The sequence below is a fragment of the Chiloscyllium plagiosum genome, chromosome 13 (assembly GCF_004010195.1).
Source record: "Chiloscyllium plagiosum isolate BGI_BamShark_2017 chromosome 13, ASM401019v2, whole genome shotgun sequence".
NCBI classification, from domain to species: domain Eukaryota; kingdom Metazoa; phylum Chordata; class Chondrichthyes; order Orectolobiformes; family Hemiscylliidae; genus Chiloscyllium; species Chiloscyllium plagiosum.
In genome coordinates, this window is record NC_057722.1 from 10,326,913 (window position 1) to 10,343,019 (window position 16,107).

The following is a 16,107-nucleotide window of genomic DNA, read 5'->3' on the forward strand; positions in this document are numbered from 1 at the left end:
AATTGTGCTATCACATGATTGCCATATATCCCTGATATTCATTTCTCTTCCAGTGCATTTATAGGGTATAAGGAAACATAGTGGTCATGATACTACTGCTAATCCAGAAACCTGCAGTTGTGATCCAAAGCCCTCAGACCAAATCCCGCTATTGGCAGCTGGGGAAGTTTAATATTCAATTAGTTAAAATAACAGGGAATTAAATGTTGGAGTCTATAGTGGTGATTGGCATAAAATCAAATGTTGCTCACCAATATCCTTCAAGGAAAGAAATCCCAATTTCCTTTAATTTGCTTTACCCATTTGACAGCAGTCACTACAGAGGCTATTTATCTTCACCTTCACTCTTTGGAAGGGGATCAATAGGGTAAATATTGGGAGGATCTGCAATGGGCTCTACCAGGTGATTGGCTAAATGGTTTGGTGGAATTCAATGAGCTTTAGATGCCTCCAAGAGGCAGAACAGATTGAACTGTTACAGAAATGTGAGACATCCTTAGGATTTCTCTTTTTCTCCTCAATGACTTTTTCCTTCCATCACTCATTGTTCCTATACAATTACCTTTCTCTTTTCACTTCCCTGATCTGCCAAATTCCACTCCATTCTGCCCTCTCTTTCATCTTCTCTTCCTTTCTCTTCCCCATTTCTCTCAAACTCCTTGCCTTTTCTCTCTTTCTGTCCCTTTTTCATTTATGCACTCTTGCTTTCTGCTTGTGTCTGACACGTCCCCCTTACCCCTAATTTCCCTTTCTTCCCTTTAATGATCCAGTACATATTGCATGATGATTAAACTTGTTATTCTGTGACACTGCTTTCTGCTCGAGGTCAGCTTTTTAGGTCAAAAACCTGTTGATTGCCTTGGAGTGAGCTCAAGGACTTTGCAACCATGGAAGATAATGTGAAAACATGTACAGAAATGCAGAGAGCTGTGTGACTAAAACACTTCTGCAGAGGTTGGGCAGAATTTGAAGCTGAGACTTTAAAAATTGGGACAACTTTGGAGGACAGGAACGGTCTACACTTCACAGACATGTTCATGGAGAGGACTATCCAAGATAAGCAGTGAGACAGTATGAAGATCAAAACGAACAGAAAAGCTATTATAAAATGTGGAGCCTCTTTCTTTCAGATTTGAGTTTGGTTGCAGTGATAGTGCAAATTTTAAGGAGGTAAACATGTAATATCCAAGTGGGGGTCAGGGCCCAAACTAATTATGACAAAGGCCTTTAAGAGAAATACTGTATCTTTATATCTGTGGGTGTGCCTTGATCAAACCTGAACAATCAAGCATGTTCAGAGCTTGACCAGTGCAGTCGATCCAAAGTTGGTCCACTCATAGTGGACTTGACAATCCAGAGCTGTTTACTGCAGGCAATATCGAAGGATGGAGCAGATTACAGTGAGGTCTTTCAGTGCGTTCAAATGTTGGCCTTAAGTTCAGGCATCTTGCAGGCCACCTAATTCACCTGCCCTCAAACATAAATCTGTTGCTAATATTGCTAATGTCACCCTTGTCAGTTGTTATGTTTCAGGGGAAAAACAAAACAAGGAATGGTTTAGATAGCAGCTAGAATGACTTGTTTTTTTTATAATTGAAGAAAACAGAAGATGCTGGGAGCACTGTTTATGTGCGCTACTCATAACATCACAACAGGAAATCAGGGATGCTATCTGAGGGTCAAAGGTAAAGTGATGCTGGAAGATTGTCATGAGAGGGGAGAGGTCACGCTGTTCAAAATGTGCTTGAGTTTTTATCCCGGTTTCGGGAGTCCCTGACCTCAGAGTATTTTTTCAAGGGAGGTTTACCCCGTATTTAATTCTTGATGTGTCCAATGCAGGGAGTACTGGAAGTCAAAAATCAGTGCAAAAATTGGAAGTGAATTTGTCCTTCATGAATATTCTGAAATATCAGCAAATAAGCCCTTTTAGTTTGTCAACATGAAATATTCTTCGATGCAACTTGAAGCTGATTGTGTACAGAAAGTGGAAATAAAGTCTCCACTGAGTCCCTTTGTCAGCAGTGCTATCCCCTATCAGGGTAAAGTTTTATGTTGGTGAATAATAGTCATTGGAGGGTACATCAATCAAATAATGATTCTGTTGGTGAGATGTTTGCTGTTACTCTAGTTCTGACCTTTTGGCCAAAATATTAGTCTTGGCTCAGTGACAGCCCTCACACCCAAAGACTGTAGGCTCAAAGTTTACTCTAAAGGTTTGAGCATGTAATCTAGGCTAACAGTTTAGTACAGTACTAATGGAATGCTGCATTGTCAGACATGCTGTCTTTCAAATGAGATATTAGTCCTCTCATCTCAACTTAAAGATCCAATGGCATTGTTTCAAAGAAGCACTGTGGGTCTTCTCTAGGCTTGGCAAACATTCATCTCTCAACTAACCCCTAAAATCTGGCCATCGTATCTGATTGCTTTTTGCACTGCACCCTACTCTTATTAGCCCTGTCATCTTTAAAAGCATTCTATCTCATTCCCTTTAGACATCTCCTTTTGTCCCTTTTCTAGCAGCCTCAGAATTGAGACTAGGTATTGAGCAGGGAGTCACGTAAGGTACATTCCAGACTGGGTTGAATACCAACCTTTAGGATTTAATCTCAACCATTTTCAGAGATAGTTGCTCGCGTTGTGACCAGACCAAACTAGATCAGATCATCCAATCCCAGTCAAGTTTATATCCCAGAAGGTGCTGAGACATGCAAGAACTATAATTAAAACTCTCCTTTTATTACCAGTAAGTGTGAATCCACAGTTCAAAACTGCAGAGAGCATTTATTGGCTTGGCTTTGGTTTCCTGAACAGCACTGTGCAGGGTACTAGTATATCACTGGTGTTGCTCTGTGTGATTACCTGTCATCTGAAGACAGCCATGTTAGGAGAGGGGGTGCCCCAGGACAGGCAGATAGTTTTGTCATGTTGCTGGGCGGAAAAGGAAAACCAGAATAAAACTCAAGTTGATTCACCCCTACCCACCTCACTGCTAGCTGAGAAAATCACCTTTGTCTTGGAGCATTGGGAACTTGCTCGTCATCTGCATTCAGGGACAGTTTGAAGGGCATGGGAAGAAGGATCAGTTACAGCATTGTGGCCTTTCAGAATTGTATTTTGGGAAACAGGACTTCCTGTTGTGGTGTTGTCTCTCTTTCTTTTACTTTAGGCCATGCAGCCCAGAGAGGTCCCAGGAACAGGGGCTAAGGCTCCAGAGGAATCCCAGCACGGGCCAGCCCTTTCTCCAATATTGCCGAAGTCAAACTCTTACAGAATTGCAATGGGGGAGAAAAACCAAATGATGTTTAATTCTAAGTGACCATCTCACATGTGTTGGTGATCATATGAAGTATATGAGGATGTCAGTGAATGGTGGTCTGCTTCTGGCCTAAAACCATTGCCTGTACATGACCAACACATCAAATAATCTACTGTACAGTAATAATGAGGCTGAGATGCTGGAGTTTTATTTGCCGTTGGCTCTTAGTTTAGGACCTTTACTGTCGCTGCGGTTACTTCAAGCGTGTGCATCCATTTGGCATCAGTCTTAATGAGCATTTTCTCGAGCTGAGGAAATTACCCATAAAGTCTGCACTTGGTCCGAAACTATTTATTTTATTTCAATAAAGTTGAAACGCACCAGAAACCACTCATGATAGAACAGAAAGGGATATTCCTGAACCACTTCTTATAAAATAATAAAACTTCAAATATTTGCTTTAACACATCATTTTCCCACAACTTCGCCACAGGCTTGAGTCTGTTGTCCCCGTAGCACTACTGATCAAGGAAAAGTGACATTACAGAAATGTTCTCTTCCCTTACCCAACAATGCTTGAGATCCTTTATCCACCAGAGAGTTCTGCTTACTCCCCCAATCATGAACCCAATACCAGTGAGATGAAGGCACAACCTGCCCCTGCCCCTGCCTGGGCTGACTCTTGCTGGAATACTTGGAAACGGCACAGGTGTGTACACCTTGCAGATCAGAAAGGAAAGTCCGGTCAGAGTGATGGACCCACTGCTGATATAGGCAGTGGTTCTACACTAAAGAAAGCATTCAAGGGGCTTAACTTTCAGCCATCAATCAACCTCAGTTTCTCTACTTTACCTCTTAGCCCCTTTCACCCCTGCCACCAAGACTAAGTTACTTCTTGTTGTTTTCACCATATCACTCAAAAAAGGGAGACTCCGTATTAGATTACTAGTTCCAAAGTAATAGTTCCTAAGAAGTATTGTTACATCCATTGGCTCTGCCTGCTCTATTATTTAGCATTTCAATAAAAGCATGAGCAGTGACTATATACTCACAGTGATTTCATAAACCTGATGGTGAATGCACCGAATTGGCATAGATATAGATGCAGTCAGTAACACAGGGTGCTGAGGGTGACTAACAGTTAATGTGTGGGATCCTGGACTTACATCAGTACAGATAAAGTTAGCAACACAGCAATGGAGAAGAGTTAGTGGGTGACGGTGCGAGGGAGCCTTATGAACTTCAGTATAGATGCAGTTAGTCATGGTACCGGAGATGCTGGGGGCTCAAGGGTTATTCAGTGACAATTTAAGGGAGCTGGGTTAACATCAGTAGAGGTTCAGTCAGTGACTCAGTTTTATTTGGGAGGAGTTATTAATATCAAGCATGTAATGGAAGTGGAATAATGTTACCTGAGACGGTCGGCAACACAGAATGCTGACTGAGATGCATGTCAGAGCTCAAGGTGAGGGTTAATGGATAAACATCAGTTGAGAAACAAAGACATAGTCTAGTGGGAAGGTGAAGGAAGATGGGGGGGGGGGGTGGGAAACTGCACAACCCTTAAAAATTGCATGCATGAGCACATTAAAATGTCGTAACATTCAAGCCAATGGGCCAAGTCCTGCAAAGTGGAATCAGTGTAGATAGGTCAGCATAGACCCAATGAGCTTAAGGCCTCTTCTGTGCTATATGAATCTGTGACTTTAGGCAGGCTTTGAGATTGTGAAACAACTAAGAGAAATGGGGCAGGATTTTCCTGTTGAGGCAGTGGAAAGGATGAATAATCAGATGATTGGCATTGCCGAGATTCCTGTCTCTGATACTCTCTCAATGTGACCTCCCAAAGCACAGCATTTATCTTCTCACTGGTACATCCCTTCCTTACTGTGTGGGCCTGGCTTCCACTAAGGGTCTCCAACTCCTCTGATTGGCAAGGCAGGACCTCAGTGTCAATGCACCCAATAGGCCTGGAAACCCGCTGGTCAGCTGTCAATGCATGATCGGGTCTTGATCCAGTGAGCTTTATTGTTGATGTGGAGAGAGGGTTATTCACTGCTGAAGATGCCCAGCACCACACTTAATGCACAGAGCCCTAAATCTTAGCCATGATACGAAAAGCACAGGGTTACAGATTACTGTTCCATCTATCTCAGATTTCAGATTGCACATAGTTGTTTGAACTAGGTTTAGTTTTAAACCCACCTCATTGTGGTGGAGGTGAGGAGGGGAGGAAGGGAGTGCTCAGTTCTGAGAGTGTTAACAAGGCACACCAGTGTGCAGATACTAGAGACACATTGAGAAGCTCTGCCCCAATAGAAAACACTGGGTTATCTCATTTATTCTTTTCACTTCAAACTGCACCAAGGATTATGATCAGTGGCTAAAAATCCCAAGTAGATTTGAGCTCTGCCCTTCTCTGCGCAGCTCACTGTACTACCTATCTAACCAGCTGTTTGAAACCCAGGCCATCCAAGTGAACTGTCAGGCCTGAAGGTAATCAATATTCTCAATTCTCCACCAGACGGACATTCCCAAATTCAGGAGTTGAGAAATTGTAGGTTGTTAGGAATGGCACTCTCTACAGTAAACTCTGAAGATCCACTGCGGGTCATGTCAGCATCGAAAAACCGAAATGACAGGCCGTTTGTTAAAAGGTCCCACACAAAACACAAGTCCCAACCACTGGGCCAGAAGGTCAAGGTTTGAGTCCCTTTGTCCCTTGAGGTGTGTTGTAACATATCCCACTGGGTTGACTAAAAAAATTACTTTTTACCTTGCCTTCCCTTTTTGATGTTGGCTCTTGTGTTGCCTATTTCCAGCACGCCCTGCTCTTTTGCTTAGCTTCCAGTAACAATCACCAAAATGTGCAGAAATCACAGGCATCTCCTTGCCATGATACTATTATCTGTCTTGCGAATGCCCTTTCTTTCTCCTGAGTTTGTCCTATCTTGTTGCAGAGTATCTGACTTGGTGTTAGAGAAGCTAGTGCTGAGAGTGTTTTGAACCTCAACAGTTTTAGATACTCCACTCCACATAGAGTTCAAGAGCTGGAAAGTGGGATCAGTGTAGATAGGTCAGCATAGGTCCAGATAAGGCCTCTTCAGGGTGGATTTTCCTGCATCATTGCTCCCCCCCACCCCCCACCACTGAACCCCCACCTTAATACATGCCACTTGCTGGATTCTATGAATACTCTAGACCCCCTATCCCTCAAAAAGAGAGGTTTTCTTCAGAACGTAAGGGTAAGAGTAATCCATTCTGTTCATTGTACCTATACTGTCTCTCTTGGGTCATGACAGCTCTGCAAGTCCTTTGCCTAACAAAAATCTATCAATTTTGAAATTTTGAAATTTCAATTTTGAAATTTTCAGCCAAAACAACCTTGTAGAGAAGACATTCCCAGACATGCCGTGTGCAAAAGAATGCTCCCTAACACCATCTATGGTTTGCCCAGCACTAATTTAATATTATCATCCCCTCTTCTGGAATTTGTTAACAAAGGAAATAGCAAGCTATTTACCCCATTACCCCATCGACTTCTTTTGTCACCTTATATGGGATCAGAAGAAACAGGAGGAGGATTGAGCCATTTTGTTGACCAAGCTTGCTCTGCTATTCAGTAAGTTCACAGTGGATCTAACTATGACTTTAACTCCACTTTTCACCTCTCCCCCAACACACCTTAGGTTGCTTCTTAATCTCCCTCACCTAATAAGGTGCAGATTTAGTCTAGGACGTGGTTCAGCAAACTGAACAGTAATTTGGTTACAGGAAATTTACATTCAGTGGTATCAAGTTAGATACAGAGCCCTGACCAACTGGCTTAATTATGCTCTATGAGCAATCTATGGACAAGCATCAATGGTGGAGGCTTTTCTGAGGTAAACTGCCCACTGTCCAAATCTAATCTAAACCCATAAAATTCCCTTCTGAAAATAATGATCAATGCCCCTGTTTGTCCTGTTACCTATAAAGATGGTAATAAATACAGGACTGAAAAATGTTGCTGTCTCTGACATTGTTCCGTTCTGTGTAAAGTTTGTGTTGTGCACTAAACATCTTGTGCTCTTCGCTCTTTGTGTTTCTCATTTTTTGTATCTTCATACGCAATACGCAACACATCTTTCACACATTCTTCACACTGTAATCTTCTTCATGTGGTGGGTGGTGGCTGTAACATGATTTGTTCTCAGCCTGGCGTCTCCTTGATGTTTTGTCGTGTGTTCGTCATTGGTGGCTTGAGTTCTATGTCTTTCACTGAGAATTTGTCTTGTGACAAATTACTTTATAAAACTCCAGCATTTAGATTAATTCTGAAGAAAGATACATTGGTCTTGTATGAAAAATGTTTTTGTGTTGTAATTGTCATGAAGTTGTTTCTTGCTTTCTCTACAAAAACAGGAGTTGAGTGTATTAGTTCGGGAGTGATGGAATTTCTCTCCAGGAGATCTTTCTCTTGTTACAGCTAGCATTTTAGGGGCAGTAGTCTGTTACAATGTTTTTAATAGTATCAGTTTACAGATGTCAGCCATTTATTGTTTTTCCGATGCATATGATGTATTTGACCAGATTGCCTGACCTGCTGTGCTTTTCCAGCAACCACACTTTTTAACTCTGATCTCCAGCATCTGCAGTTCTCACTTTCTCTTGATTGCTTATCTCTCAACTCAAAGCCTGAACTGTCATATCCACGGGGTAAAAGGAGAGTGTTGCAGTTATTGCATAGCTTTTCAATTACCACCATCTCTCAGTTATTATACCATTGCCCACAGTTATCAGGCAAATCTAACTTACCCAACTTATCGCAGCTGTAACACCATCCCTATTGTCAGTCAATCTTTCATTCTCCTGGAAAATGAGACGTATCTACTAAGGTCCCTAAATGGTGGGCACGAAGCAGGTTCAAACCCCATTGTGCTGAACACAAGTGTTTATTTGTAAATGCAAATAAGAAGCCCAACATCTAACTCACTTCACCTCGTCATAGAGTGAAGTGCCATAGAGTCAGAGCCATACAGCACAGAAACAGACCCTTCAATCTGACTCATCCATGCCCACCAGATATTCTAAATTAATTTAGTCCAATTTGCCAGCACTTGGCCCACATCTCTCTAAGCCCTTCCTATTCATATACCCACCCAGATGCCTCTTGAATGTTGTAATTGTACCAGCCTCCACTACTTCCTCTGGCAGTTTATTCCATACACACACCATCCTCAATGTGAAAATGTTGCCTCTTCTGTCCATTTTAAATCTTTCCCCTCTCACCTGAAACCTATGTCCTCTAGTTTTGGACTCACCCTCCCTGGGGAAAATGCCTTGGCTATACACCCTATCCATGCTCCTCATGATTTTATAAACTTTCTTTAAGGTCACTCCTTCACGATGCTCCAGAGAAAATAGCCCAGCCTATTTCAACCTCTCCCTATACCTTCCTACCAAACGTGGCTGGTTTGTTTTGAGCCAGCCAATGTTATTTGCTAATTACAATCAGGAAAACAATCCTGAAGGTCACCTCTATATAAAAAGGTGGTCACTTTAGCAGAAGTACCAATCTAAATGCTGCCCCTGACAGACTCAATATGTTCAATATCCCACCTTCTGCTTCTACCACCTGTCCTGGCTGTACGTTCCAGGCACTTGTCACCCTCCGTGTAAAAACATTTACCTTGCTCATCTACTTTAACCTTTTCTCCTCTCACCTTAAATCAATGCCCTCTAATATTTGACGTTTCCATTCTGGGATAAGGCACCAGCTACCCACCCTATCCATGTCTCTCACAATTCTAAACACTTCTCTCAGGTTGCCATCTCTGCCAAAAACAATTCAAGTTTGTCCTCCCTCTCCTTTTCGCTGATACACTCCAATCCAGGCAACAAACTGATCAACCTCTTTTCAACCCTCTTCACATCCTTCCCATAGGTTATGAACCAGGTACAGTATATAAAGTTGATTAAAGAATGACTTAGGAAGTAGAAAATTTGTAATTAGATGTAGTAAAACAAAAACCTATAGAGGAACTGATTTCATCTTGGGGGATGACCTGGCAAGTACAAAAATATTAGGCTCACTCCAGATGGTGGAACAACCAGGAATAAGAAAAGAAATTGAGATACTACAGGAACATTCTGGATTGGATGAAGTTGACTGTCGTTCCCATGTCAGAGAATGACATTAGTCTACAGTATCATTAGAGTTAGGCAATGAACATGTTAAGCCATCGTATGTCTGTGCCATTGAAATGCCAATAAAAAAGAAAGGCAAGCACAGATTGATGCTCTGTGAACACATTTGGAAGATCAGTGCTATATGTTTCCCCAATACAAACACCCCAACCCCAAGCTATTTTGGGAAATGCCCTGCTTGTTGAAGAGTGCCTGTGTTGAGAGTGTGATGCTGGAAAAGCATAGCACGTCAGGCAGCATTTGAGGAGCAGGAGAATCGACATTTCGGGCTCTTCATCAGGAATGAGGCTTCTGAGCCAAGAGGATAGAGAGATAAATGGGAGGGGGGCTTGGAAGGTACCTGTGCAGCCAATTGACTGAGGACAGGAAGAGGTATAATTTTGCTGCTGTGAGATAGCCAGCCACTGTGTTAAGCTTGGCATTTGCTGAATGGTACATCAAATGGGACACCAATGCTTTTGCTGCCATTCCAAGTAGTCAATATTCCCAGTAGTTGTAAGCAATGGGCAGAGAATGAAACCAGGTTAAGTTACAAAATAAAAACTGAAACAACTGCGAATGCTGCAAATCAGAATCAGTAGGAGATTAAGTTACCTTGCCTTTTGGATTTGTTGCTAAGAACCACTGTTTCTTTTTGTAATGGACCAGATGGGAGAGAGAGTGAACACTCCCATGAAAGATAAGTAAAGTGTGTACTCCGTAGATTGCTATCCTAGCCTTCAGCTACATTATAACATTATAAAATATAACATACAGTTTTAGCTGGTTGTTTGATCTCAGAAAATATGCCAATAAAAATTACAATTGCATTTGCACTATTCCATCGTTACAATTCCTGTAACTCTTCCTTCAGGCGTTTCCCTGTCAGGTTGATGCTTTGTAATTACATCGCTGCAAAATTATTTTCATTCGGAGCTTCCATCTCATTGAGGAAACTTGAGGCCAATTCATATCTAACAACCTCTCCTGAAGTCTCTGCCAGCATTTTGACAGCTGCGATAAATTTAACATTTGAAACCAACCAACAACGTTTTGGAAGAAAAATAGACAATCAGCTCTATTTCCCAATGTTAACACATATTTCAAAAAATGCCAGGATCTAGATCTGTATCTTCACCAAAAAACTAACCAGTTCTACTTGGGCTCATACCGATCAGTGTATCATGTTTTGTTGAAATCCGTCCATTGGTTTTTTTAAAAAATAAATTGTTCACAGACAACTGGACTAAACAACAGAGGCAAAAATATTACCTCTGCCCAGTTTCAGTGGCAGGGCTAATAAGCAACTGTCCTGTAGTATTTATTGTTGATTGCCAGGTTGCATTTGAGGCTGTTATGTCTCCCAGGGGCTCCTGTTATTTGTAGCAGAAAGCAAATATAAAACAGCGGAGCTGTATTTGAGAAGTGACGTGGTCTGACTGAATAGTGCCATTTTTGCAGAACCTTTTACCGATTTGAAGCAGGCTGGGATAGCTCCATGCACAACTCCCTGTTGCTGAACAGAGTGACCCCATACGGAGAGAAGATCTATATGACGTTGTCAGCGTATTTGGAGGTGAGATCTCGCTTCAAATAGACAAGACATGTGTATCCCGCCTTCCGGATTCTTGTGAATTTTGTAGCCAACAACCCCAAGGTTTAAATCATGGGGAATCTCAAGCTTTTTATTTCAGGCAGCCATTTTCGGCCTCAAACACTCAGAGGGCAAGTACAAAATGAGTTAGGCATAAAGTTTCTTCTACACTATCCATCAAACACTCTCCATGCAGGTACTGTACAGGGTTAGACAGGGAGTTAAGCCTCCTCTAAACTGTCTCCATCAATCACTCCCAGGGGTAGTTACAGTACATGGTGCCATACAATGTGAAGTTTACCCTACAATGTTCCATCAAGCACTGTCAGGGTAGGGAGAACATGGTTTAGTTGCTTGGTAAAGCATCCTCTACACTGTCCCATTAAACACAACCAGGATAGACGCAGCATAAGAAGTGATACAGAGTTAATCTTCCTCTACACTGTCTCATTAACCACATTCAATCCAGTTCTATCCTGAGCTAGAAACAGGGTAAAGCTCCCTCTTCACTCTTTCAGCAGTATGTTTATGAGTGTCTCTGCTGCACTGGGTTGACGGCTTTTATTTTCCCTTCACAATCCAACCTGTGGTTTTGTTGTGAGGTTGCTGAGTATTTTACCAGTGTAATTGTATGGTGATGAGGAATTTGACAGCATTCTGGGAAAGCAAGCAGTGTTTCCATTGAAATGCAACGCTCAGGATCACCAATGTTATCCGGGACGAGGAGCTGCAACCAGAAGCTGAGAAAGAAACAAAAATTGCAGCTCATCACATTGTGAACCTTCTGTAAATCTCTCATCTCTCTTTGGCAGATGGCGAACTGTACACAACCTGCAGTTGTTACTAAAGACTTCTGCATGGTGTTCTACACACGAGATGCCAGGCTGCCAGCCTCCCGCTCTATTCGTAACCTCTTTGGCAGTGGAACACTCAAAGCTTCAGAGAGGTAAGGGACTGCCTGCTACTGAGTGTCTGCAGGCACTGTCAGTGAGCTGAAATGTATGTCGTGATTCATCAACCACATGACCAGGGGAGAGCTGGCCTCTCAACCTCCAAGATCAGTATTCAAGTAACAGTGACCGCCTGGGGTTTGAGCTCGAGACCACCATGCTGACAGAGTTGCAAAGTGAAAGGGAAGTAGGAAAGGGATAAAAATAATGTAACAGATAGGAGCTGGAGTAGACCACTCAGCCTGTCAAGCCTGCTCCATCATTCAGTCAGATCGTGACCGATCTGATCATGGCCTTAACTCCACTTTCCTGCCTGTCCCACATAGTCTTTAACTCACTTGTTGATCAAAACTATGTCCAACTCAGCTTTGCCCAGTGGTGAAGAAAATTCCAAAGATTAGTGGACCTCTGCAAGAAGGAATCTCTTTTCAAGCCCTCTTTAAGTGAGAGATCTCTTATTTGGGATGTTGCCCCCTAGACCTAGATTCCCACTTGACAGGGAAATTCCTGTCTCAGCATCTACCCTGCCAAGCTCCCTGAGAATCGTAGACATTTCAATAAGAGCAATTCTCTGTTGGGTGGGTTAACATGGAGTGGGATCTGGGAAAGTTGTACTGAGGCAAAGGATTCTAAGACTGGCTTCACTCCTTCAGAAAACTCCTTGAACATAATGTATTAATATCTGAAAACAAAGGGTTGAGTGGGGTCATAAACAGGAACCAATCTCTTGTTTATGCCATAGAAAATTTTCAGAAACTGGACTCACTGGCTCAAAGGTTGATGGATTGGTCTATGATCCTAATTGTGGCAAACTCTTCCAGCCCTCCTGAGAATGAGAGAGGTGTTTCCTCCAGGAACAGACTGTTTTAAGTGCCGTGGCTGGTCATGGCTTGAAATTGATGGTGGCAACAAAGTTTAAGATCAAACTGAAGGACGTTGAGGCACCAAATGGGATTCTTATTGTAAAAGAAGCCCGGGGTTACTTGTCACTGAAGTCTGCAGCACCAAGGACAGTACTTCTCCTCATGCACGGCGGTCAAAGATTCTTTCTTGAGAACATGATTGATTTATTCATAGCCCATGTTTGCTGTATACTGACGGTGGAGATTAGCGAATTGTGTCAGTATTTGTTAAAACAAATAAAGGGGTGCAATCCACTGGCTTTGTTTTTTTCTGGCCATTCAGAATTTCTTTGGACAAAGACTGAGGAAATTGGACTCATTGACTTCAGAAGAAACTAATTGTGAAGTGACCTGATTGGAATTTTTAAGCTCCACCAGTAATTGGTCCAAGCAAAGTATTCAAATCCCACAGATTGTAAATGGATAAAATCAACAGAGCAAAGGAACATTTTTAATACAAAGGATGGTCATGTCTCATTTCCATAGATTACCAGGGAAAAGCATTAATCCAGACAGTGACAGTCAAATCAAATCTGTTGTAGAGAGAGATGGGACCGAAGGTGAAGATGTGAAGGATAGCTGCCATCATTTCTGATATAAAGGCACTTCGTTGATTTTTTTTCCAGCATTACAAGTAATCATACTTGGGAGACCATTTGAGTGAGTTGGGAGACCTGCCTCTTTTGTGAGAGAACAGTCTGGATGAGCAACTGCCCTCTGTTTAGGGGAGCTGGGATAGTGAGGGTGAACTTACATGGAAATGTTTCCTCTCTGTGATTGTAATCAGTCCAGGCCACCTGGTCACATGAGAACAAGAACCAAAATTAATTGAATAGCATTAATTGGGAAGATACCCCATTAGTGAGATGCCTGGGGAGTCAGAGCTTTGCTGTGTAAGTTGGCAAACGGTGGTATTAACGCTGGGCTGTTAAATCCAGAGACCCAGGTACAGTTTTGGGACCCGGGTTTGAATCACACCACAGCAGATGGTGGAATTCAATAAAAGTCTGGAATTAAGAGTCTAATGATGACCATGAATTCATTGCTAATTGTCAGAAAAACCCATCTGATTCACCAGTATCCTTTAAAGAAGGAAACTGCCATCCTTTTTCTGTCTGGTCTACATGTGACTCCAGACCCAATGTGGTTGACTGTTAACCCTCCTCTGAGCAATTAGGGATGGGTAACAAATGCTGGCCTAGCCAGTGATGCCCTCATCCCGTGAATGAATAAAAACATTGATATTGTGAAGTGGCCATCTATTATGAGTTTCCTTGTTCTCATTCCCACAGTAACCGAGTGACTGGTGTGTACGAGCTGAGCCTGTGCCGGGTTGCTGATGCTGTTAGCCCAGGTAAGAGCTATAGTTCTTGACTGGAAAAGCGAGGAACTATGTATCTGATGTCTTGCTGGTTAAACTTGCTGGAATGTGGTCATTTCTTTCGGAACGATGCTGGGTTATTGAGGGTGCTTTGAGGTGACCAAGCACAAGACGTCTTTCACAGGTGACCAACATTAAGTATGTAATATAAGCGACAGAAAAAGAGAGAGGGCTGATGGTATGAGATTTTTTTCCCCTTAGGGTTTTTATTTCCAGAGCCTGATTGTGCCTCTGTCACCGTGGAGCCACACATGGACTCAGATAGCATTCTGGCCCAAGGTCCATTCGCATTTTGGGAGGCTGCTTATTGGCAAACACCATCAATTTAACCAGTGACAGAGATCCTCCTTTGGGGTCCTTTTATTGCTGGGACAATTTTCTGGCCCTCGTCCACCATCCGCCTTCGCTCCATTCGGAGAATTATTTCAACCACCGTTCTGTGGCTTGTAGAGACACTGAGACTCTGCCTCCTTTACAGGCATGCAGAGAAGACGCAGACGGGTCCTTGACACTTCCGTAGCCTACGTCCGTGGAGAAGAGAACCTGGCCGGGTGGCGACCTCGAAGTGACAGCCTCATTCTGGACCACCAGTGGGAACTGGAGAAACTGAGCCTTTTGCAAGAGGTACAGAAACCCCATGACTGGGCGTACTGCGGGTGGGGTGATCTGAATGAAAGTTTTTCTCACCTGAAGTAACAAATGCTTGCTGGGATTTGAGTTCCACCGACCCTGGGTGCTATTTGGGATCCCAATAGATGTTTGTTCTTTATTTGTGAACTCAGACCCTGAGTTTCAGCAGGGCCTCCTACTGTTAGCAGGATTTGGAGAGCATCCCTGCTGACATCAGTCATTACATTTGTTCAGTGGGCACAGAGGACCAGGTTTTGGTAGACCATCCCCTTTCCCAATCTACTGCCATTCAGATAATAATCTGCCTTCCTGACTTCATCTGCCCACTGTATTTGCTCACTCACTAACTCTATCACATCCTCCTCACAGCTTACTCTTCCACCCAGCTTTGTAGTGTCTGCAATTTTTGAGATATTGCATTTAGATAATCTAAATCAATAATATATATTATGAATGGCTGGGGGTTCTAACACTGATCCCAGCTAGTCACTGTCTCTGACTTAGAAAAAGACCCATTTATTCCTACTCCTTCTTTTCTGCCTGCCAATCAGTTCCCTTAACATGTCAATAAACTTCCCCCAACCCATACACTTTAATCCAGCATGTTAATTTTTTATGTGGGACCTTGTCAAAAGCCTTCTGAAAGTCCAAATAAACCGTATCCACTGGCGCTCCCTGACCAACTCTACTCATTGCATCCTCGAAAGATTCCAGTCAATTTGTCAACATGATTTCCCTTTCATAAATCCATACAGAACCTGTCTGATCTTGTCACTGTTTCCCAAGTGCTCTGCTATTATATCTTTTTTCTAATTTTCTCCTGTGTTTTCCCCAGTATCATCAGGAATATTAGGATAATCGGTCTGTATTTCCCTGTTTTCCCTGTACCTCATATGTTCCAGAGTCTACAGAATCTTGAAAGGTCAACATCAACACATCTACTATTTCCTTAAGATCTCTGCGACTTATTGGCCTTTAATCCCTTCAATTTCTGCAACACCATTTTGCTACTAATACCGATTTCCTCTGGTTTGTCCTGCTCACTAGACCATGCGTTTGTCAATGTTCTTTGGATGTTATTTATGTCCTTCTTTGTGAAGATAGAATCAAAATATGTATTTAATTGGTCTGTCAGCTCTTTGTTCCCCATTGTAATTTCTCCTGTTTCTGACCAGAAGGGATCTTGATTTGTCATCACTAATCTTTTTCTCTTCACAAACCCA

General features: G+C 42.5%; 1 protein-coding gene across 1 annotated transcript in view; it reads left to right on the forward strand.

Moving 5' to 3' along the window:
- kif1aa (kinesin family member 1Aa) overlaps positions 1-16,107 on the forward strand; it is a 320,981-nt gene that overhangs the window by 283,339 nt on the left and 21,535 nt on the right. Inside the window, exons 41-44 of the mRNA XM_043702906.1 lie at positions 10,889-11,003; positions 11,834-11,967; positions 14,166-14,227; positions 14,733-14,878. Coding sequence (XP_043558841.1) covers positions 10,889-11,003; positions 11,834-11,967; positions 14,166-14,227; positions 14,733-14,878 — 457 coding nt within the window. The remainder of the gene's footprint in view (positions 1-10,888; positions 11,004-11,833; positions 11,968-14,165; positions 14,228-14,732; positions 14,879-16,107) is intronic.